We start from the raw sequence: 24,734 nt of genomic DNA, 5'->3' as shown, positions 1-24,734 counted from the left end.
TTTTTCAAATGATCAACAAGAAGTCAATATATTATTTGTTGCTCTTACTTCTGGGATAGATGACAAGGCATTTGTTAGTTAGTGTACATCTTTTGATATTGTAATAACGGAAAAATGACGTACGTTACATTACAGATATTTACCGTAAAATAATGAACATTAAATTATAGATATTTACCATAAAATAATAGACTTTAAATTACAGAGATTTACCATAAAGTAACGGATATTAAAATACAGAGATTTACCATAAAGTAACAGACGTTAAATTACAGAGATTTACCATGAAATAACAGACTTTAAATTACAGACATTTACCGTAAAATGACGAACGTTAAATTACAGAGATTTGCCATAAGTCATTTACAGTAAAATAATGGATGTAAAATTACAGACGTTTACCGTAAAATAACGGACATTAAATTACAGACATTTACAGTAAAATAATAGACGTTAAATTACGTTTACCATAAAATAACAAATGTTAAATTACAGACATTTACCATAAAATAACAGATGTAAAATTACAGACATTTACCGTAAAATTACAGATGTTAAATTACAGACATTTCCCATAAAACAACAGACCATAAATTCCAAACATTTACTGTAAAATAACGGACGTTTAATTACAGACATTTACCATAAAATAACGGACCTTAAATTACAAACATTTACTGTAAAATAACGGATGTTAAATCACAGACATTTACCGTAAAATAATGTACCTAAAATTACAGACATTTATCGTAAAATAAAAGACATTTACTGTAAAGTAACAGGCCTTAAATTCCTTAAATTAAAATTTCCGATAAGTTTACCTTCTGTTATTTTACGGTAAATTTCTGTAATTGAACGGCCCTTATTTTATGATTTTTCCGCCACTCCAGCTGCTGGAAAAAAAACGTAAAATAATGGATTTTTTAGTCAAGTAATTAAATTAGATCTACTTATTGAGTATTACTGTAAGTTACTTTTCAGACCAAGCAATTGAAAAAGTCATTTTAATACAAATATAACAATGTAATTAGTACTTAACTATTTTTTCCCCAACACTGCTAATATATATTTTTAAGGTCCGAATATTAAGCTTTTAGGCAAAACAAAAGAGTACTTTTTGGAAAGGTAATGCCTCAGTGACATCTCTGGTACCTTTATTTCTGAGAGTGTAAAAAATTATGATCTACTTATGAAAGAGACAATCTCCCTGGAGCTGGGTTTATTATTTTACATATCACAATCAATGTTTTATTTCACTTTTTTGCAGTATGCAATTGCTTATTCATAAAGAACCTGCCTTGTAGTATTGCTTATGAATTCTGTGACGGCTGAGCTGGTCTCAAACTTTTCCACAGAGGGAAGTAAAGAAAGTACAGCGAGGAAGTGTGACCATGCGAAACTAGGTCAGAGAGTACTTACAGAGAGCATGCCATGCACAGTCAGGCTTAAACTTTGAATTTTAGTGCATAATTATGCTGTATTTCCAATCCAATGTCTCTGTGATTTGGTTATTTCACACTTGTGTGACTTTTCAGCCTGGGTGAGTCAGGAATGCCAGATCAGGATCTCTGCATGAGTTATTGAAGCCTGAATTAACAGGACACTGGCCGCAACACAAGCTTAGGTGTTTCAACCTACATTTTGAAACCACAAAAATGTACCTAAACATATATTTGACAGCTGTTTCTAAGTAAAATTAATGCTACACTCCCAGTTATAGGAATAAAGTTGCATTATACTGCACTGTTCACACAGATTTTCAAGTTACAAAATCTGTCACTGGGGCGATAACTTTTCAAAATGTACATTTCTTTCCTAACAGGTGCTTAAAGGTACATATTAACACCTAAAAAGAACAAATGTGTACCTTAAAGTACCTTAAAGGTACAAAAGTGCACCCTAAAGCAGTGGTCCCCAACCCCCAGGCCACGGACCGAATCAACTGGTTCCGGGCCGCACAAGAAATCATGAATTATTTCTGTTTTATTTATTATCCAAGTCTGAACGATTTGTTATTTTGAAAAATCTTTTATTTTGAAGAATGATTGTATTCTCTCGGTTACATCTTGATCACTTGAGCGCCATAATTTAACCCACAAGCTAGCAAAATAGTTAAGTTAGAAAACAGATGTCTTTGTAAAGTCTCCATTGAAGCATCCACAAACTGTCAAGGTATGGATCAGCAACCCATTTGTCAACAAATCGGGTGAATCCAGCATGTCTGTGCAAGAAAAAGATCAACTGCTGAAGATCGCAATTGACGGCAGGCACTCACAAATCACGTCTTTTCCATGAGCAAGTTAATTATTGTGAATGGAGGCGCATGGCTTGTGTAGTCGTATTGGAAATGATACACCGAGCGCACCCTGATAACATCTTCAGAATGGCACAAGCGAACCGCGACTCATGTGACAAGAACTGACAGATCAGCTTCATATTTTGACACTGCAGTGCTTTTTAGTTTTCGCCATAAATAAAACTTGTATCAGAGTTGCAGCAATGTTTTGTAGACATGTCATCCTCTGAGAAAATGATTGATGGTCGACTAGCAATCTACATACACCCCTACCCCCTCCGGGCCACAGTAAAATTGTCAAGCATTGATGTGATAAAAAGGTTGGGGACCACTGCCCTAAAGGTATTTATGTCCACCTGTATGGTACAAAAGTCTACCTTTTGAAAAAATCCCGTCTTAGAGACAGATTTTGTACCTTAATTTCCGCGTATGTACAGTGCAGTATGATGCAACTTTTGTTCCTTTTCACACTAATAATATTTACAGCGACATATTATCAATGAATAAATAATTATTTTTTTGTGTAGTTTTTTCGCAAAACACCAAATAAAATAACACCATCGCCTCTTCTGTATCTCCATTTGGACAGCATTTCTGTTGTCATCAGTTTGCTTGGTAGATCTCTTTGTATGGTGGTGTAGAGCCCACCATACAAAGAGCGGTTATACATGAGTGGTTATACATGAGACAATAAGATACCAGCAGAGGGCGTCAAGTGAAGAACGGTTACACAAGAGACAATAAGAGACCTGCGGTCTGTGTCGGTCCTAACACCCTGGTGTAATGAGGAGAACTCTATACTGCTCAGTGAGCACCGCCTTTCGGATGAAGTTCTAACCCTATGTGGACGTTAAAAATCTAAGGATGTTCTTCGAAAAAAAATAGGGGTTTACCCTTGGCATTCTGGCCAAATTTGCCCTGCTCTGTCCATCATGGCCTCCTAACCACCGATCAGCTGGGGTATGGTGTGTGGTGTGCGGTCTGGTGCAAAATGGCTGCCATCTCGTCATCCAGGTGGATGCTGCACACTGGTGGTGGATGAGGAGATTCCCCCAAAAAATGCGTAAAACGCTTTGAGCGTCCAGAAAAGTGCTGTATAATTGTAAGTTGTTATTATTATTATTATAAAAAATAGAATCAAATTAAAACTATGTGGTCGCAGTGCACTTTTCTCTTATATTTGTGGTTTTAAAAACACTGTTGTTTGGGTTTAGGGAAGGGTTTAGGTCAGTCGTTTGCTTAGTGATACATACCCTAAGTAACAAATTTCATATTTGCAAAAATGTAGACAGCGCCCTCTAGTGAATTTGCCATCTAAAACATGCAACAAAACAGATTGATGGACGTAGCTGTGAGCTCTATTTGTTTGAAAAGCAAAATGTGATTTATCCAGGACATCCGCCTGGATCAACATCTTTTGTCGGTCTTGGAACAACATTACAGTCAATCTAGATTCTAGATCATTTCGAAATTAGATTTTGGGGATTTAATAAAGGCTTTAACCACATTTGTTTTAATTTTAACCTCTCTCTCTCCTTCTCTCTCTCTCTCTTTCTGTCTCTGTCTCTTTCTCTGCAGGGATTCATTCATTCAGAAAAAAATGTAGCAGCTCTGTATTCAACACTGTCATTACAAATAATAATCGTTTTTACAATCGTTTGTAATAGTCTTTAATAATATAATAATTATTACACATGTTTCTTGAGCATTATTTTAGTTCTGAAAAGTCAGGTGATAAGAGCAAAGTTATCAAATAAAAGTTATTAAACTCATCAAATAAATGAATACATTTTTAAAAAATATCTTAAAATAGGAAACAGTTATTTTCATTTGTAATAATGTTTTACAGTACTACTGTTTACTTTTTTTCAAATAAATACAGAAGAAGGATAATAGACTTCATTAAAAATATTTTATGGATTTAATATAAAATTATATATAAAAAGGTGCATTCTGTTTTTTTTTTACAGTATTAACGCTCATATATTGTATTAAAGTGCATCCGGAAAGTATTCATAGCGCTTCACGTTTTCACATTTTTTTTTTATGTTACAGCCTTATTCCTAAATAAATTAAATTCCTTTTGGAAAAAGGCTTTAACGTAAAAAATGTGGGAAAAGTGAAGCGCTATGAATTCCGGATGCACTGTAAATGATGAAGTGAGTGGATAGAATGGATGGAATATGGACAGAATCTAGCCGGGAGTCAATATCTATATGCTCACTTAACCACTAGGCTATTGGGGCCAACATTATGACTATGTTTTAATACATTTTTTTTTGCAGATCGTCTCTAAAGGTATCCCAATGCATGCTCGCATGATCCATAATGTGAATGGAAAACGTTCTCCAATACCCTACGGAAAGAAGGGACAGGTAACTATAATCATTTGCAGATATGCACATTCATATACTCAGTAGTGTAAACTATTACATGCTACCTTGTTTTTCACTCAGTAAAGCCAAGTCAAAGGTATTTAAATAGTATAGCACTCTTCACAATACACATTGTTTCAAATCAGCTTTAGAGCAAATCTTTAAAACCAATCTCATTCACATGACAGTGGTTAAGCTGCACAGTTATAGGGTTATTCACCTGCTATAAGGACATATACATCAGGTATACATTGACTGACTGAGTCTGTTTGCTGAAATATAACATTGGTATTTCATGACCAGTGAACCCAGCAGAGTCAATACAACCTTCCCCTTAAAACAAGTTTGTTAATCATTACAATCATATTGCTCACATAAAAGTGGCGATTAGGACTTTGGAATGGTCTTTTCCCATCTTTTCATGAAAAATGAGCACTTAGGACTAGTTTTTCTGTCACAACACACCCATAAAATAATACAGTAAAAAGTTTCAATAAAAATATTTTAAATATACATGAATGTTAATACATATTAAAAGAGTAAAATGACATCAAAATCAACAGTTTGACAATATCTGAATCTGAATGTAGCTTGAGCAGCTTGCTTTATGTTATTAAACTTTATGAAACAACTTATTTTAATAAACGTAAACATGTAGTTGCAATAATATTGTGTATTTAATACAATAATGCAATGCCATATAAATACAATAATGGAATAATTTGAATGTTTAGCGACATTTTAGTTCATCAGAATGCCTAATTTCATAAACATAAAAATATGATGCGTAATTTGAATATTTTTGCATAATAGCACATTTGTGACCTTTTCTGTAAGGACACCAGACTACAGTTTTGAATATTATATATATATATATATATATATATATATATATATATATATATATATATATATATATATATATATATATATATATAATTGTAATAATTTTGCAAATTAGTATGTTTACATTTGTGCACAGCTTTGTAGGCCATAAAAATACAATTTCTAAATGTATTAAGTTTTATTGGGCATATGATTTGAATGGTTTTGGATATTATTACACTTGCATTTTTGGCCCATAGGTCATCAGAATTAAAAGGTATGAACAAAGAATAGGTAAAAAAAGTAAAAAGTATTTAATTAGAATAATTTGCATATGAAATCTGTGACAGAAATTGAAATTTATGAACAATATATAAATAAGTAAATAAATAAAAAAGTAAAAAAGTAAAAGGATGAATAATTTATATTATTTTGCACATTTAATATATTTACGTATTTAGGGTTTTAAGCTAAAATCTATAAATGAAACACTATAATAAAAAGTTGTGTGTGTATGTTTCCCAGTGATGGGTTGCAGCTGAAAGGCCATCCGCTGCGTAAAACATATGCTGGATAAGTTGGCGGTTCATTACACTGTGGCGACCCCAGATTAATAAAGGGACTAAGCCAAGAAGAAAATGAATGAATTATATAAGCATTCTCTATAATTCAATATATAAGCGATTAATGCATGAATATTCATAGCTTTCCATGTACAGTAAGTGCATTTGAAAAAGCTGAAGTTTCTCTGACCCATTTTGTTCTTCATGAGGCTTCCTGCGATTATGATTATTATAAATCAGCAGATGGACAGAAACAGAAGACCGTCGAAATCATTAGCTTATTACTTCTGCTGTGTAATCTTCTCTTAAAACACAAACACACACAGAGTGTAAAAGACTGGCAGCAGCTATGTATGTCATGATGCTTTTAAACAGTTCGGCATCTAAGCTGTGGATTAAAGTTCCTTTCAGGTGAATGAAGTCTATGTCTGTCATCAATCCATCGTTTTAGAGCTCAAAATATCCCAGATAATCCAGAACATGCATAACAGAGATTAAACTTCTGCCTGACAGACTCTAAACACCCTGTCTGTTCAGTGTCAAGCTGTTCTTTCTTTTGCAGTACATCCTCTCCGTGGACAGAGCAAACCTCAACAAAGAGCTGCTAACAGGTAATAGTTTGCTTAAAAAGCATTCTGAAACATGCAAAATGCCCAACCCTGGCTCATTCTGATTACATACCCCTATATACATTTCTGTAGAGAGCAAAATACGTCCCAGGAGCTACGTTGTTTTCAACCCAAGCTTATTCTGAAAACGTAGTCCCGCGGACGTTTCTTAAGACAGCGGAATACATCCCGGGGGGTATGTACGGCTGCGTTTATTTTTTTCAAGCGAACGCTGCGGGGCGGTGTGACGCTGTTCCCTTTTGCGCTTGCCTTACCTCCTTGTGGTTGGGCTTCCCCGCTGCAACCCGTTTGTCCACTCAGCTCACCGTGTACGTCCGCAGGCTCGAGATGCAGAGAGGAGTCGACCACGGCGATCGGTTTCGAGTCCGGGGAAGAGCGGTTCCAGCAATCAGGTAAGATGAAAACAGAATCCCAAAAATTAAGTGAACGAGTTTCGTCACAGTGTGAGAACGCGGTGAAATCCGAAAACGCGGTAGAAAAAAAAAAAAAAAATCAGGGCTTTTATTTTTTTGGACGGCTTTTTGTAAACTGTTGCTCAGGTTTTGGGAAGCGAGCGGGCGGGCTGGTCGATCGGTAAAATTGGTTGGGTTCAGGGAAGGAGGAGGGCGGGTCGGCCGATTGGCAGGTCGCGCAGTCAATCATCCGGTCAGTCGGACAGCGGCCTCTGGTGGGTTCACGCGACAACAGCGTGGGCGCGAACCGCACTCGCGAGAGGCGTCTGAGACGCGAAAAAACGCACAACAGCGGCCTCTCGCGGATTCGCTAAAACAAAATCTGCTGCCGTACGTACCCGCTGGGACGTATTCCGCGGTCTCCAGAAACGTCCGCAGGACTACGTTTCCACAATGAGCCTGGGTTGGTTGTTTTGCAGTTTTTGTTTCTGTGAGTCCACCAGAGGCTGCTGTTTATGCATTTTCAGATCTCAGATTTCTCTCGTGAGTGCCATTCGCGCCTGCTGTTCTCACGTAAATCCACCAGAGGCCGCTGTCGACTGACTCATTTACTGACGACCAACCGACCAATCTTCCCACCCTCCCCCTTCCCTAAACCCAACCAATAGTGTTTTAAAAAGCACGGATTAACCCGCCCACCCCCTTCCTTAAACCCAACTATAGTGTTTAAAAAAGCAATCCAAAAAAAGAAAAGCCCCCACGTTTTCCGATTTGACCACACTCTCACCCTGTTATTTACTTGTTTATTTTATTTTTTACCTTTTGTTTTTGTCTGTCCTGCTTTCTGGAACTGTTCTTCATCAGACTCGAACCCCGTCGTCGCTGTTAAGTCCGCCATCGTACGTGTCGAACTACCGGACAAACTAGTAACAGCGGGAAAGCCGTCTATACGGAGGTAAGCAGTCAGCTGGTAAGCGCGAAAAGGAACAGCATAATACCGAACTGCCTTAATCCTCCATGGCATAGACTCAACAAGACATTGGAAATATTCCTCAGAGATTTTGCTCCATATTGACATGATAGCATCACGCAGTTGCTACAGATTTGTCGGCTGCACATCCATGATGCGAACTCCTGTTCCACCACATACCAAAGGTGCGAAAATATTCCCCACACCATTACAGCATCACCAACAGCCTGAATAAAAGGCAGAATGGATATATGCTTTCATGTCGTTGACGCCAAATTCTGACCCTACCATCTTAATGTCGCAGCAGAAATCGAGAATCATCAGACCAGGCAATGTTTCTCCAATCTTCTATTGTCCAGTTTTGGTGAGCCTGTGGGAATTGTAGCCTCAGTTTCCTGTTCTTAGCTGACAGGAGTGTCACCCGGTGTGGTCTTCTGCTGCTGTTGCCCATCCGCCTCAAGGTTGGACGTATTGTGTGTTCAGAGATGCTCTTCTGCAGACCTCGGTTGTAACGAGTGGTAAATTGAGTTACTGTTGCCGTTCTATCGGCTGGAACCAGTCTGGCCATTCTCCTCTGACCTCTGGCATCAACAAGGCATTTGCACTCACAGAACTGCCGCTCACTGGATATTTTCTCTTTTTCGGACTATTCTCTGTAAACCCTAGAGATGGTTTTGCATGAAAATTCAAGTAGATTAGCAGTTTCTTAAATACTCAGACCAGCCCGCTGGCACCAACAACAATGACACGTTCAAAGTCACCTCCCCATTCTGATTCTGAATAGACAGGGCTTTCCCCCTTTGATGACACATACAAATAGAGAGTGTCAATCAAAGTGTTTCTACAGACTGTTTTATGAAGTAGGATGATAAAAAATAGAATTAAATACATTTTTACCATTAGAGACTGCTGCATTCATGCATGTTGCGACACAACTGGGTTTAAACACATTATAAATGTGATTTTTGCATTATCGAGCTTCTTTAATGGTTCACTCAAAAATATGTTTTGCCATATTTTGTATCATTCCATACTTCTTCAAAAACTTTTCTTTGAGTTTCATTCTTATGTTAAACACAAAAGGAGATATTTTGAAGTATGTTGGAAAGCGGGCGAGGCAATAGCGCAGTAGGTAATGCAGTCGCCTCACAGCAAGAAGGTCGCTGGGTCGCTGATTCGAACCTCGGCTCAGTTGGCGTTTCTGTGTGGAGTTTGCATGTTCTCCCTGCCTTTGCGTGGGTTCCCTCCGGGTTTCCGTTTTCCCCCACAGTCCAAAGACATGCGGTACAGGTGAATTGGGTAGGCTAAATTGTTTGTAGTGTATGAGTGTATGTGTGGATGTTTCTCAGAGTTGGGTTGCGGCTGAAAGGGCATCCGCTGCGTAAAAAGTTGCTGGATAAGTTGGTGGTTCATTCCACTGTGGCGACCCTGGATTAACAAAGGGACTAAGCCGACAAGAAAATGAATGAAGCGGTAGCCATTAAATTCCATATCATGTTTTTTTTTTCATTGTCAGTTTCAGTGGCTACCGGTTTTTAAAAATATCTTCTTTTGTGTTCAACAGAAAAAAAAAAAAAAAAAAAAACTCATTACGGTTTGGAACCAGTTGAGAGTGAGTAAAAAGAGAGTAAATATATATTTTGGGTGAACTATCCCTTTAAGTAAATATATACGTATATATGTAGGAAGTTAATAAGTAGGATGTGGTCAAACTGTTATAGTTCTTCACTTATATTTGCTGGATAAACATGCTTTATTGAAATAATTTCTTGCAGCGGCAGAAGCATATCCAAACACTAGACTGAACTTTAATCACAAGCTGCACGACTGGAGTCCAAAAACAGGAACAATGACCTTTATTGGGTAAACAGTGATCTCTTTATCATTTTATGTTTTTTTTTGGTTACAATTTTGTGCATGATAATACCAAGTTTTAGGACATATATTTGTTTATACCTGGAAAGGTTATCCAAAAAAGAAAGCTTTCAATTCAAATCTGTTATTATTTACCATAGTTACCTATTAAAATCATTATTGACTAGTTTACCTTTATAGCTGTGTAAATAAATTAGAGATGTTTGGCTTTATTCACTTCCATGAAGCTCCAAAATCATTGTACTTTTCTATGGATTAATGTATGTAGAGAAACTACATAACCATGATGCTGACATTCCACCAATCAGAGAGTTTCATTAGTATTATATATATCTTTAGCTCCGCCCTCTGCCACAAAGCTTTGTTTTAAAATATATTTAATTTTCTATATATTATATTTTGCAGTAGAACTACATTACCCATCATGCTTACACAATTCCACCAATCAGAGTTGCATTAGGATTAGATATCTTTAGCTCCTTCTATTTTTAATTATTTTTTCTATAGATTAATTTGTGCAGAAAAACTACATTACCCATTATGCCTACATAATACCACCAATCAAAGACTGGCAATAGTATTAGATATCTTTAGCTCCGCCCTCTCTTATGAAGCTCCGCATTCTACAACCCCCCCCCCCCCCCCCCCATTGATTAATTTGTGCTTAACAACTATATTACCCATGATGCTAACACTATACCACCAATCAAAGAGTTGCATTAGCATTAGAAATATTTAGCTCCACCCAGTCAGATCTATATTCCAAAATCATTTTCTTTTGTGAACACAAAATAATTATTTTTTAGGATGTTTTCATTCAGATCTCGACAATTTATCAAAATGATAATAATAATAATATGACCAATATTATTATTAATATTAATAATAAAACAGCAACAATAAAAATATGTCATAATTTAATAATAATTTATATAATAATAATAAAAATAAAATTAAACAAAAACTAGTAATAATAATAATTTGCATGTTTGCATGTCCTCCCCGTGTTGGCATGGGTTTCCTTTGGGTGCTCCGGTTTCCCTTACAAGTCCAAAGACATGAGGTACAGGTGCATTGGGTAGGCTAAATTGTCTGCAGTGCATGTGTGTGAGTGAGAGTGTATCTCAGTGATGGGTTGCAGCTGGAAGGGCATTCGCTGCATAAAACAAATGTTGAAAAAGTTAGCGTTTCATTCCGCTGTGGCGACCCCAGATTAATAAAGGGTCTAAGCCCAGAAGAAAATGAATGAATGAATAATAAAATAGCAGCAACAATAAAATTAATGTGTCATAATTTAACTTTTAATATTTCATGTAATAATAAGCAAAAAAGTATACAAAATAATAATAATAAAATAATAATAATCAAATAGTAGCAATGATAATAATAAAAATAATAGTCATAATTTAATAATACTTAATATATTAATAATTGTAAAAAATTAAACAAAAATATTAATGATAAAATAGCAGCAATACTAATAATAATTCAAGAATTTAATAATACGTTATAAAAAATTATAATATTAATAATAATAATAATAATAATAATAAAACTGCAGCAATAATAATAATAAAAATAGTATGTCGTAATTTAATAATTCTTCATATAATTATAAGCATAAAAAATTACCAACAAATAATAATAATAATAATAGCAATAATAATAATAATAATAATAAAATAGCTGCAATTATTAAAATAAAAATGTCATAATTTAATAATACTTCATATAAAAATAAGCATTTAAATTAAACAAAATTAATAATAACAGTAATAAAATAGCAGCAATAATAATAATATGTCATAATTTAATAATACTTCATAAAAATAAAAATGAAACAAAATAAAAATGATAAAATAGCAGCAATATTAATATTAATGTCAATTGAATAATGCGTTATATAATAATAAGCATAAAAATACAAAAATAAATAATATTAATAGAATAGCTGCAATAATAATAATAATAATAATACATATAATAATAATAATAATACATATAATATTAATAATATATCATAATTTAATAATACTTTATATAATAATAATAAACAAAAAAGAAAAATTACATTTGAATGAGAATAAAGCGTTTTGAGTGATAAGATCAATAGAATCTTCCTATTTAATTATGTGAACTGCACCTTTAAGAGTTTGTAAATGCAGGTTCAGTCAGTGTGTGACATTCAGTGTGAATTAGATTACATGTCAGTGGAGATCTAAACAAGATTGTGTCTCCTAACAGATCCGATGGCCAGAAGACGGAGACGCAGGCTGATCTGATCGTAGGCTGTGATGGAGCTTTTTCAGCTGTCAGGAAACAGTTCCTTCGGCAAAGTCGCTTCAATTACAGCCAGACGTACATTCCCCATGGGTATATGGAGCTCACCATGCCTCCGAAAGATGGAGATGTGAGAGTCACAGCAATGCTTTTCTGACTGTCTTCTTACACCTGTTCTGGTTTTTCTTTTCACATGTTTATTCTCTCTCTCTCTCTGTCCTCTAAGTTTGCAATGGAGCCCAATTATTTGCACATTTGGCCCAGGAACACTTTCATGATGATTGCCCTGCCCAACTTGGTGAGGTTATTTAATAATTATTTATCATATATCCATTTGTTTCTTACTCTATTATACAGTTTTTTTGCCTTTAGTGTTTTAAAAGTGTTTGTGATTATATATGTATTTGTCTTTGTTATTATTATGTTAATTGTTATTATAGTTACTTATAGTATACTTATATTATATTATACTTATAGTATATACTACTATATATTTCTTTTTAATATTTAATGTTTTGTTTTATAGCTTTATCTTAAGTGTTTGTAATCATCCATTTGTTTTTGATATTGTTTTGTATTGTAAAAGATTACAATATAAAATAAAAATACTTTCATTATCACAATGATAACATATTATATTATATACCTATCATTATAAATTCATATTTATTTTCATTTTATGTTATATATTGTTTAATTGTTTATTTCATTTTATGTTATACATTGTATGTTATATATTTATGCATATATTGTTTTGTATTATGTGATTATTTGTTTGGTGAGATATACATTTATTTTATAAACATTATTACAATTATTTAGTTTTTATTATTTTTGTACTTTTCTTTCTTTTTCTAATTGCCCACTTACAATAAAATATTAACTAATTTGAATAAAGGGACTAAGCCTGAACAATCCCAAGTGTTTTTACATACAGAACAAAAAAATCTAATAAAATAAAAAACATAAATTAAAGTTACAGTTTGAAGACTTTTCTCATGCTGTCTTATCCATATATTAAATATGACTTTCTTCTTTGGCTTTGTTTTTAAGGACAGGACGTTCACATGCACCCTCTTCATGCCCTTTGAAGACTTCGAGAAGATCCGCACCGGCGACGAGCTCCTCTGCTTCTTCCACAAATACTTCCCTGACTCTGTGCCTCTGATAGGAGTGTGAGTTCAGCTCTGTCAGTCTCTCATTGCTTCATGCTTTTCACAGGTCTGATTGAAGTGAGCTGTGAAATCGCAGTCACAGGTTTAATGCGAGTTCTGCAGGAGATGAGAGATTCAGCAGCCAGATTATAAACCTCTGCATTCACTTTGATTATGATTTACCTTTGCTACTTTGAATGATTAAGCATTTTAATTGATTAAGACTTAACCAGGTGTATGAATAATTTTGGCCTTGACTGTATATACACTCACTGGCCACTTTATTAGGTACACCTTACTAGTACCGGGTTGGACCCCTTTTTGCCTTCAGAACTGCCTTAATCCTTCATAGCATAGACTCAACAAGGTACTGGAAATATTTCTCAGAGATTTTGGTCCATGTTAACATGATAGCAACACACAGTTGCTATAGATTTGTCAGCTGCACATCCATGATGTGAATCTACCGTTCCACCACATCCCAAATGTGCTCTATCGGATTAAGATCTTAACTGTGGAGGGCATTTGAGTACAGTGAACTCATTGTCATGTTCAAGAAACCAGTCTGAAATGATTTGAGCTTTATGACATGGCGCGTTATCCTGCTGGAAGTATCAGAATATGGGTACACTGTGGTCAAAAAGGGATAGACATGGTCAGCAACAATACTCAGGCAGGCTGTGGCTTTGACACCATGCTCAATGGGTACTAATGGGCCTAAAATGTGCCAAGAAAATATCCCCCACACCATTACACCACCACCACCAGCCTGAAGCATTGATACAAGGCAGGATGGATCCATGCTTTCATGTTGTTGACACCAAATTCTGACCCTACAATCCGAATGTTGCAGCAGAAATTGAGACCAGGCAACATTTTTCCAATCTTCTATTGTCCAGAGCTGCTCTTCTTCATAACTCGGTTGTAACGAGTGGTTTGACTTACTATTGTCTTTCTATCAGCTGGAACCAGTCTGGTCATTCTCCTCTGACCTCTGGCATCAACAAGGCATTTGCGCCCACAGAACTGCCGCTGGATATTTTCTCTCTTTATCAGACCATTCTCTGTAAACTCTAGAGATGGTTGTGCGGAAAAATCCCAGTAGATCAGCAGTTTCTGAAATACTTAGACTAGCCCTTCACAGATCAGCCCTTCCTGAGTAAATGGCCCATAAATCTCTCTGGTTGAACCATAACCTTGAATAAATTGTTAATTTTCAGCTTTAGTTTAAAATATGTTGAATAATAATGTGCAAAGTGACCATACACTGTGCAATGCTCAAAATGTGTTTATCTGAATGAAAAGCAGGTTGGATGAGACTGTCCTACATAAAATAGCATAATTACCATAATGATGCAGTGAGTCATTGTGGCTCAGAGTAAATAGTGTTGTGTCTGTATATGGTGATGCTGTGCTCATGCTGTAGAGAGAATCACATTTTCAATATTAAAATTCATTCATTTATTTATTTTCTTTTCGGCTAAGTCCCTTTATAAATCTGGGGGTGCCACAGAGGAATGAACCGCCAACTTTTCCAGCTTATGCTCTTCCAGCTGCAACCCATCACTAGGAAACATCCACACACACTCATTCACACACTTATACTACGGACAATTTAGCCTACCCAATTCACCTGTACTGCATGTCTTTGGACTTACCAACAAAATATATAGAACAATTCAATTTTATTATTATTATTATTATTATTATTATTATTGTTATTATTATTATTGTTGTTATTAAAATACAGGTTATAATTCTCACATTCTGAATAGACAGCTTAAAATAACAACAACAATTTACGTATTTGTGTTCCTGGATCAAGTCCTGGCTGGGAAGGACTGGCAGGGTTCTCACGGGTCCGGGATTTACCGCATTGTCATGGAATTTTTAAAGACAATGAGTTTGAGACGGTTTTTTTTATCCAGGTCATGAAATATCAGGGAAATATATATATATTTTTACCATATTTTTTAATGTTGTAATGAATTATTAAGTGTCACGTTACGGGATTGTAAACAGGAACAAAAACAGGGTGTAGGATCCAAGTGCAGATTTTTAATGTGAAATAGTGCAGCGACAGTGACAAAATGCAAAAAATTAAAATAACAAAATAAACAAACAAACGAGGAACTCAAACAGATTAAACTAGAACTAAACTAAGACAAGATACAAGAGCAAGATCGGGAACAACATACCAACAAGGACGAACTGATGAACAGAGGATGAATGACTGAATAAATAGTCCAGGTAATCAACGGTGAACAGAGACAGCTCTGGTTGCAAATCAGTGTATATGAAAGACCGGGTGTGTGCGCGGAAGAATGTATGGAAATGTAGTTCTTAAGCCACTGTAGTTCGCTGGGAGTTGCTGGCGAACTACAGTGGCATCTGGTGGACAAACACGGTCATGACAATTAAGTGACAAATGCATTAACAATGGTTGTTTGTCACAATCTATCCACATGAAAAGATAATTTTGTAACTCAAATTAATTACTTTCAAGTTTCTTTGAGTTTTTGAACCATGTTAAAGTACTTTAATTAAAGGGGTGGTCCACTTCGATATCATATTTTAAACTTTAGTTGGTGTGTAATGTTGCTGTGATAATAAGCAACATCTCTGAATGTAAAACGCTCAAAGTTCAATGCAAAGGGAGACATTGGCTTTTACAGAGTTAGCTTAGCAAAGCCTACAGTGAACAAATTTGGGGACAAAAAAAACAAACATCCAGGCTAGTGAGGTAATGTGTGTGTAAAAAAATATAATTTGTTTGCACACAGAAATCATGGGGTTCTTCTTTAAAGAAGTTGTTACTACACCCCGTTTAGAGCATCATTATGGGCGTTTTACGTTATAACTACCAAGGTTCAAACGATAGATCTGCGACAGAGAAACTATGGGCTTTGGAAAACACTCGTCACTACATCGTTCTTTTCCCAAATGATTTATCGAACTATGATATAGACCCAATCCTCAAATCACACCACATCATGTTAGCTGACCAATCAGAGCCTCTTAAGGGCGGGCCTTTCGGAGGAACTAGGAAATATGACAGTTGTTTTCATGTTAGCAGAGTAGCTTTATATAATCAAAGTAAGATATATGAAAAAATAATGTGATTTTTTTTTTGCAACTGAAGCATGAGCACACATTGCTTTGCATCTTATAAACACAACCAAGCCTTAAAAATACACTCTGGGCCACCCCTTTAGTATGTTGTCATTTAGACTTGATGGTGTGGGTGTTTGAATGTTGATCTTTGTGTTGCAGCTCTATCGTGTTCATGTGTGTGTGTTTTTATGTGCTTTATCAGCGAGGCTCTGAAGCAGGATTTCTTCCGTCTGCCGGCTCAGGCCATGGTCTCCGTCAAGTGCTGCCCGTATCATCTGTTTGAGAAGTGTGTGCTGATGGGAGACGCGGCCCACGCTGTCGTGCCTTTCTATGGGCAAGGCATGAATGCAGTAAGTGGAGGTGGAAAGATGTTATTTCTGATCAAACTGGGGTTTTTTTTAGCCGTTATTGCTCTCAATAATGTAAACATAATCTGAACAGTGCAGTTTACAGCTGAAATGCATTCAGCAGTATAAAGAATAGCTTTGTATTATCTGGGCCTTTTGTTTAGTCAAGATGACAATTAAAGTTAATTGGTTGTTTGAGAAGGTTTTTATTTTTATTTAAATAAAAATAGTATGTTTAATTGAAATGATTTATTTAATTTATTATTTAAGTTTTTGTTATAATAAAATATAATATAATAAATGTTGTTACTTTAGCAACTAACTAAATTGTATAATATTAATTGTTAATTTATTTGTTGTTTTATGAAAATGTTTATTTTAAAATAATATGTTTCATTGTAATAATTTAATTTATTTTTAAAGTTTTTGTTATAATAAAATATAATATAATAAATGTTGTTACTTTAGCAACTAACTAAATTGTATAATATTAATTGTTAATTTGTTGTTGTTTGAGAAAATTTTTATTTTAAAATAATATGTTTCATTGTAATAATTTAATTTATTTTTTAAAGTTTTTGTTATAATAAAGTATAATATAATATAATTAGCGGTTTATTCCGTTTTGGCGACCCCAGATTAATAAAGGGACTATGCCGAAAAGAAAATGAATGAAAATATAATATAATATATATAACATTTCTTTATATTTTTATTTATTTATTTATTTATTTATTTATTTATTTATTTATTTATTTATTTATTTATGTATTTATTTTTATTATTTATTATAATTTTTGCAGACAGAAAAACAAAGAACAGACAGACAAACCCATCATGAGAAAATAATCTTTACAAAATGTAAAATAAAGCAAGAAACAAGAGAAAGTGGCGACATACAAAACATATTTGACCTACAAAAAGACACAGCAATGGATGTCAAGAAAAAGAAAAAAAACGTACAAATCTTCAGAAATTAAACGACACTCTTAGTCTTTATGGTGTTGCAGAAAAAGAAAGACTGGATCCCACATTTTGTTTCAAATTTCGCAGAGTTCCCAGAGGTGGTATATCTTATTCTTTTCAAATGTAAAGTGGAGGTGAGTCCGAGAAGCCAATCAGAAAAAAGAGGCCTAACATTTTTTTCCAAAAACAAATGATAACTTTTTTAGTATGGCATGATTATAGGTAACATTTAATTTTTATGTTTTTAGTTTTAGATAATTACAGTAAATTGAAAGATACACTGACATTTCTTTTTACATAGAAGACAAGATATTATAACTAAATAAATGTGAACTGACTTGTTCAAGTTTTGCAGAAAACTAATTTATTTTTACTTTTACTCACAGGGCTTTGAGGATTGTTTAGTTTTTGATGAGATAATGGACCAGTTCAATGAAAACCTTGGTAAGAAAGAACAATCTTCTAGTAATCTTAACATGAATTTTGAAATGAAACAAATCCATAGAAAATTTGTTCATTACCTAAAGCTAAATTAATATATTAATTGTTTTACTTATGTATACATGATGTTTTAAATAGTTCAGATCATTACAGATAAGTAAACACTTAGACAGAACTGAAACCAATAAATTGGTCTCAAATTACAGATGTAATTTTAAGATGTAAAACACACACAGACATCGATGAAACAGTAATTATGAAGTGTTCAGATCAATTATAAAACACATACACACATAGATAATTATTGTGAAAAGCGCTATAAAAATTAAAAACTTGAATAAATGGTTAGAGAAATGCATGAACTATGTTGATCTGCTCTGTGTGCAGCGGCTGTGCTTCAGGAATACACCAGAGTCCGTGTTCCTGATGATCACGCCATCGCTGACCTGGCCATGTACAACTATATCGAGGTCAGCCAAAGCACTGCATCTAAACACTTAACACACTCTAAAAAATAAATATTGGCATCAGTGGCTCCATGAAGAGGAATTGTTAAATGCACCCAGGCTCATTGGAAATATGTGCCCAGGGCTATATTTTTGAGAACCAAGGAATATGTACCCTGGAACATGTTTTCTAGCAGCTTTTGTTGTCACAAATCCACTAGAGGGCGCCGTGTTCATTTTTGACAAACTCAAATACATTACTTGGGCACGTTTGCTCATTTCTCATAAATCCACCAGAGACCGATGTGTACACTCAAAAAAATGATATGTTGGCGTTAATTAACTTTTTTTTGTCCACTGGTTCCACGTAACCGAGTTAAGTTACCTTTAAGAAAGAATATTAATTTTAGTGAACTTAAGTTAGTTACATAAAGGTAATGTAATGTTGTTTAGTTCAATCAACGTAACATTTATAATTTAGCTTTAATCAATGTAGTTATTTAAGTTCAATTATTGTAAAATTGATATTGTTATGTTTAACCAAATAAAAAAACTGTTTCCGTTTCATTGAGTTTATTCAATAGCATTTTTACAGTTTTACACATTTTCCAGCAATAAAATGATTATCAAAATCCAAATACTAACTTTATCTGTATCTTCACTTATTACAATAAGTTAAAATATTAATACTATTAAAATAAGAGTAATACAAGTATGAAGCAAATTGAAAACAATAAATGATTTTAAAAATATGCTTAGAAAAACATCATAAAATACACTTTTCAAAATAATACTTTTCAAATATTACAAAAACATTCAAAAACAATGTTCTGCCTTCAAATGATTTATCAAAAATATACTTAGAAAAATTAAGTCTTCTTTTGTAAACTATACTGTACCTTCTTTACACTGAAAAAGCAGATAACACTTCAGTTGTTCAAAGAAAGATTAACATTTTAAAGCAAAGTAACACGATCAGCACTACACCATAAATTAGACCAACCATGACAGAACATGCAATAGCTACACACATTCATCTCTCTGACACTTGCACCATTTCTGCACATTTGCACCAGACACTTTCTTACAACCACTCCCTATATCTAAAAAACAAAACATTGTGCATGAAGTCTGCTTCACACAGGTGTGTGGGCTTGACAAACCACATGTAGAAGCATTCTTAATTCTTAAATTTTTTTGTATAATTAGCACATCTTGGGTGTATCGCCTCTTCTTGTTGATTTGCTGAATGTGTCCTCAATTGTAAGTCACTTTAGACAAAAGAGTCTGCTAAATGTTAATGTAACTGTAGATTCATAAGGTGGTGTTGCACATCAAGGTTTGCGCTTCATCATGCCCAGCATCCTAAAAAAGTCAGGTAAAAAAATAAAACATTTACCAACAGATCAAAGATGAAAGGAGGAATTGGTTTAAGAGGAAAATACAAAATGTTTAAAAAAATAAATAAATAAAATAGCTTACCTTGTACTCCCTCACTTAGGGGCTTTGAGGATGCATTCACACCTTTTTTTCCACTGGTGATGTTCTAAATGACATGAAATGACAATTAGTAATTTACTAAATAATTATTAGTTAAAATTACTAGTAATTTTTACTGTACATCATTTTAATGTGTGTATAGGCATCTAAAGGCATAGTACCTGGATGATCCACAGTCTCCTCAGCCAGATATGGGACTTTAGAGGTTGAGCTGTAAACCTGTGAGGGAGAAAATAGATGTGAGTGAGCAAAGATTTAAAATAATAAAATATAATAATATAAATAGCAAACTACTAAACTTAAAAATTTAAACGTGTTAGATGACCAAACAAATAAGCTTACATTAAATATGTCATCATGCTAGATGTCATACTATTAAAGTGTCACATATGCTTTTTTGCTGATTTTTTTTAAGTTAACAGGCTTGAATAATACAATTAGATAATAAATAACAATGTGCCAACACCACATTTTAATAAACTTTATGTAAGTTATCAAAACTGGCATTCAAACTCGACAAACTGCTTGACACTCATTTAAAATAAAGACTATCAAATCAAATAAAAAATCAAATCACTTTTATTGTTACATTATCAGCAGCACGTGTGCTATGATGAGTGAAAAGCTTAGACTATTCTAACTGACTAATTATTCCTTACTACAAACGTTTGCAACTTTATTTTGGGGAAGTTAATATATACCAAGTATAAAATTTCACAGGAATGCAAAACAAACTATACATTTATCTGTCTATAATGTGGAAAAGACACAGGGAACATGGCAATTTCATAGCAATACTATACACAAACACAACAGAGTATTCCAAGAGAGTACATTTATGATTCAAATGTTGTCACAGCCTCAGTATAAATACATAAAAAGTTTAAAAAAAATCTCACCTGTGTGTCCACATTGGGAAAAGCTTTGTGCACATTCTCAATTTGTACTGTAATCTTCATCTTTTGATTCCCATAATATGGCGCCGAGCTGAGAGTGATCGTTGTGGTTTAAATCTTCTTACTTCCTGTGTTGTTTTGAAACTGCGCATGTGCAGAAATTACTCCACCTATTGACCAAAATGGAGTACTACAGAAGCAACACAACTTCCTTTCATTCATGTTAATTAAGCGAGCTGTTTAAATGTAAAAACTGACTTTTTCTATTTTTTTCCAACACAACACTTTTATTTTTAATACACAAACATAAGCAAATTGTTTAATTTAAACATAGTTACATTCTTTGGACCAACTAAAGCCATAATTCATTTTTTTGAGTGTACGTTTCTGGTGTCCTTCAGTCACGTATCTGTGAGAGAGTTTGTTAGGCTTGTCATGCATTTATCAACTTGATATCAACTGATCCACCTGCCCCCTTCCCTAAACCCAACCGATAGTGTTTTCAAAAGTAATCAAGAAGAGAAAAGCCATCGCGGCCACATGCTTCTACCACACTATCACACTACTCTGTGTTTTGTGTGTTGTTTTAGCTGGTTTACACACCAGTCACGCCAGAAAAGCCATCCATTTAGCTGTACTGCCCCATAGCATTTGTTTTACACACATAATGCAGCCATTGCTTCTCAGAAATGTATCTATAGGCACATTTTCCCAATGAGCCTGTTTTGCTTAAATAGGTTACATTTAGTAAAGTCATATTAAGTCATATTTGACCCTTTTGACATCCATCAAAATTTGCTTTCCAGTTCCAGTTTCCAGGTTCTTTATAGTGGATAACTATTGTTTAGATAATGGAATTGTTCTTCACACTAAGAAATGAATGTTTTTAGCAACTAATCATTGAAAGGTACTTTGTGGAACAAAGACAGTGACATAACTGCAAAAAATAATGTAAAGTATTACTGTGATTGCAATGCTGATTTCTATTTTCAAATTTGTTTAAAGATTTGGTTCTCAAGAATTTTTAGAAATTTCAAAACAGTTTCAATGTGTTTTTCAGTAAAAAACAAAGCATTGGATGCATTTAAAATCCAAATTGACCAAAAGGAAATCAAGGAAGTGAGTGAATTTAAATATCAAGGTCTCACTATAAACTCAAAGTTTAAGTTTAATGTCCATTAGAGAAAATATTTAAGACTATTTCGTATAAGACCATAAATTTCTCTTAAAGCAGCGCAAATGTTTGTGCATGCCATGATATTATAGTATGTCTTATTGGGCAATAATCTGGGGTTAAGCTACTCAGTGAGTTATTAGGCCTGTAATGTCACTTTACAAACAAACCTTAAAAGTAATGGATCAGGAAACAATAAAATGGCATCATTGTCGAATTCTTAAAAAATAAAACTTGTTAAATTTAATGTTTTTTAAAAGTTTTCATTTTTTAAAGAAAAAGGTTTAAGTGTGTACATGGTCTTGCCCTAAGGTAGTCTGTGAGTTGATACCTAAATTCAGCAGTGATGAGGCACAGACTAAAGGGGCAGTAAGTGGGAATTGTGAAATCTGCAGATGCAGAACCACTATGGGTCAGACATCCTTTTCAGTGAAAGGTTCACATCTATGGAATGCCATGCCTGTTGATTTAAAGTTACAATCAGAATTTTCGGTTTATTCTGTAAAGCTGAAAGAATGGTTGAAATCTTTACCTAATGTGAACATTAAGTATTATTCTTTCAGGTTGGTCAGGTTTACATTTCTCTTTAGTATGCAGATTGACTTACATTTTATGTTTTTGGCTCTGTATATACCAGGGATCCCCAAACTTTTTTATTCCGGGACCCACCTAGGCAAGTAATTCAATCTCAAGATAATACCATAATACCACCAGAATATCTTAATATGGAAAAATGGGTAAAAAAATGCATCCATTCAAAGCAGTCAGAAATATATGGTGTGTGGCTTTTTGGATTTTGCGATTTGAAATGCACAAAATGAGGCTCGAAGTGCTTTTTGTGGGATGCTGGCTGCAGCTGTGATCTTTTTTTTTGTAGAAAAAGATACTCTTCTTTTTTTAGAAGAGAATATAATCAACCTTTGATCAAGCCTCTTGATTATGATCATGCCCCGTCACATAGCAGCAAATTCCACTGCTAGTGTTTAGTCATAAGAAACTAAATAGCTTTTTGATCGACTACTACAAGCTGGGAAAAACGTCAGATAAATATGCCAATGCAATTAACATTATTGCTGAATTGATCTAATATTTACACATTTGCTTGAGGAAGGAATGATGGGGGTAGTTACATTACTATTACTATTTTCCATAACATCTATGCCCTTCCATAACATTAGGTGACATTAAAACTAACAGAAGCAAACATTAAAAATATTAACAATAAAATAAAAGGTTTAGCCTATTAAAATGAATGGCCTATACAGAAATTAAATAAAGCTATAACATCTATTTCACTTTTGATTGTATATTGCATATTGATTAAAGTTACTATAGTTATTTAGTAAAGAGCAGCAAATGAATCTCTCATTGTGTTTTGTTTGATAGGTGTTAATGTTAGAATGCAAAGATCTATAATGAAAGCACTCGACTACTTTAGTAACTGTTTGTGGTCATTTAAAAGAATATTAGTAGTGTTTAAAATAAAACACGCAGGACGGAGCAAAAAAAAAAAAAAAAAGCACTCTGAGGGTCCCTTACTGAGAACTCCTCTCAGCGCGAGCTCTACCGGCTAAACGCAGATTGCGAGGGCTCAAACGAAGCAGTGCTCGTAATGTCAAGCGAAAAAAGAAAAAGAAAAAGACAGCTGTGAAACATAACCAGCTTTGTCTTTTTGTAGGAAACACACTTTAGATATTTTTAGGGTAAGAGGTTTTTGAGTTATTGCCGTCAATTGTGCTGGTTTTGATTCACCGTAATGTAAATATAGCTGCAGCTATAGTGCAGCCACTAGTGGGTCGCGACCCACAGTTTAAAAACCCCTGGTATATACTGTACATTCTTTTTTATTTGTATTTTTTTTTTTATGTAAAGCATAACAAGGGACGAGGGCTGCGGATTAGCTTTATGCCATATTCCCTATGTGCGCGACATCGGTTGTCTTTGTATAACAATGTCAAGTGTATTGTCCCTGTTAAATAAACAAGCAAAAACACCTTTAAAATGTAAAACACCTACAAACATATGGGAAAATAATTGAAGATGTTTCTCAGAAAACATACTTTTAAAGGTGTTGCTGACTTGGAATTTTCACCAGATGTCAATAACAACCAAAATAACCCACACAGATTTAAAGAAAACAAACTTTATTAGGTTAGATATTAAGTTGTCTGTTATGAAATGAAACAACAGAGGAAAAAAAAATTGAACACATGAAGAAAGAAAGGTGTAAAACGGCATGGAAAGACCAGAAAGCAGCTGAAATCTCTTAGTAGTTAGAAAGCAAAGAAACCCTTGTCAGTGTAAATTAATGTCTCATCACCTACATTCCTAGATGAGGAAGATAAAACCAGGGTGGACATTTCAGCAAGACGATGCCAAATACAGCTCTTTATTATTTGTATGTTTGCATTTTTGGGTTTTTTACCAAAATCTGGGTCAATTATATTTACCAGGAAAAATCATGGCGTTTAAAACTTAACCTGCTGTATAT

The 24,734-nt window shown here is 34.1% G+C and overlaps 1 protein-coding gene and 1 long non-coding RNA gene across 5 annotated transcripts in view; one reads left to right on the top strand and one right to left on the bottom strand.

Moving 5' to 3' along the window:
* Window positions 1-24,734, top strand: part of kmo (kynurenine 3-monooxygenase) — a 37,613-nt gene that overhangs the window by 6,293 nt on the left and 6,586 nt on the right. The window contains exons 1-10 of one of the 2 annotated variants that reach the window (XM_073919395.1): window positions 1,085-3,398; window positions 3,875-4,671; window positions 6,622-6,670; window positions 9,826-9,913; window positions 12,170-12,335; window positions 12,432-12,503; window positions 13,259-13,380; window positions 16,676-16,823; window positions 18,173-18,230; window positions 18,615-18,697. In XM_073919395.1, the coding sequence (XP_073775496.1) occupies window positions 4,603-4,671; window positions 6,622-6,670; window positions 9,826-9,913; window positions 12,170-12,335; window positions 12,432-12,503; window positions 13,259-13,380; window positions 16,676-16,823; window positions 18,173-18,230; window positions 18,615-18,697 (855 nt within the window). In that variant the 5' untranslated portion in view covers window positions 1,085-3,398; window positions 3,875-4,602. 2 annotated transcript variants of the gene reach the window in all.
* The window catches only part of LOC141377053 (uncharacterized), a 61,086-nt gene continuing 55,581 nt past the window's right edge, over window positions 19,230-24,734 (bottom strand). Inside the window, exons 1-4 of one of the 3 annotated variants that reach the window (XR_012388902.1) lie at window positions 21,073-21,168; window positions 20,335-20,392; window positions 20,156-20,219; window positions 19,230-20,038 (exon numbers count right to left, since the gene is read on the bottom strand). This is a non-coding gene — a long non-coding RNA (uncharacterized lncRNA). Of the gene's footprint in view, window positions 20,039-20,155; window positions 20,220-20,334; window positions 20,450-21,072; window positions 21,169-24,734 lie in introns of those variants that run through there. The other 2 variants (XR_012388903.1, XR_012388901.1) reach the window with 2 other exon arrangements.

The sequence above is a fragment of the Danio rerio genome, chromosome 13 (assembly GCF_049306965.1).
Source record: "Danio rerio strain Tuebingen ecotype United States chromosome 13, GRCz12tu, whole genome shotgun sequence".
In the NCBI taxonomy this organism is placed as follows: domain Eukaryota; kingdom Metazoa; phylum Chordata; class Actinopteri; order Cypriniformes; family Danionidae; genus Danio; species Danio rerio.
The sequence above is the reverse complement of the archived record's forward strand: the minus strand, read 5'-3'. Positions and strand labels throughout refer to the sequence as shown.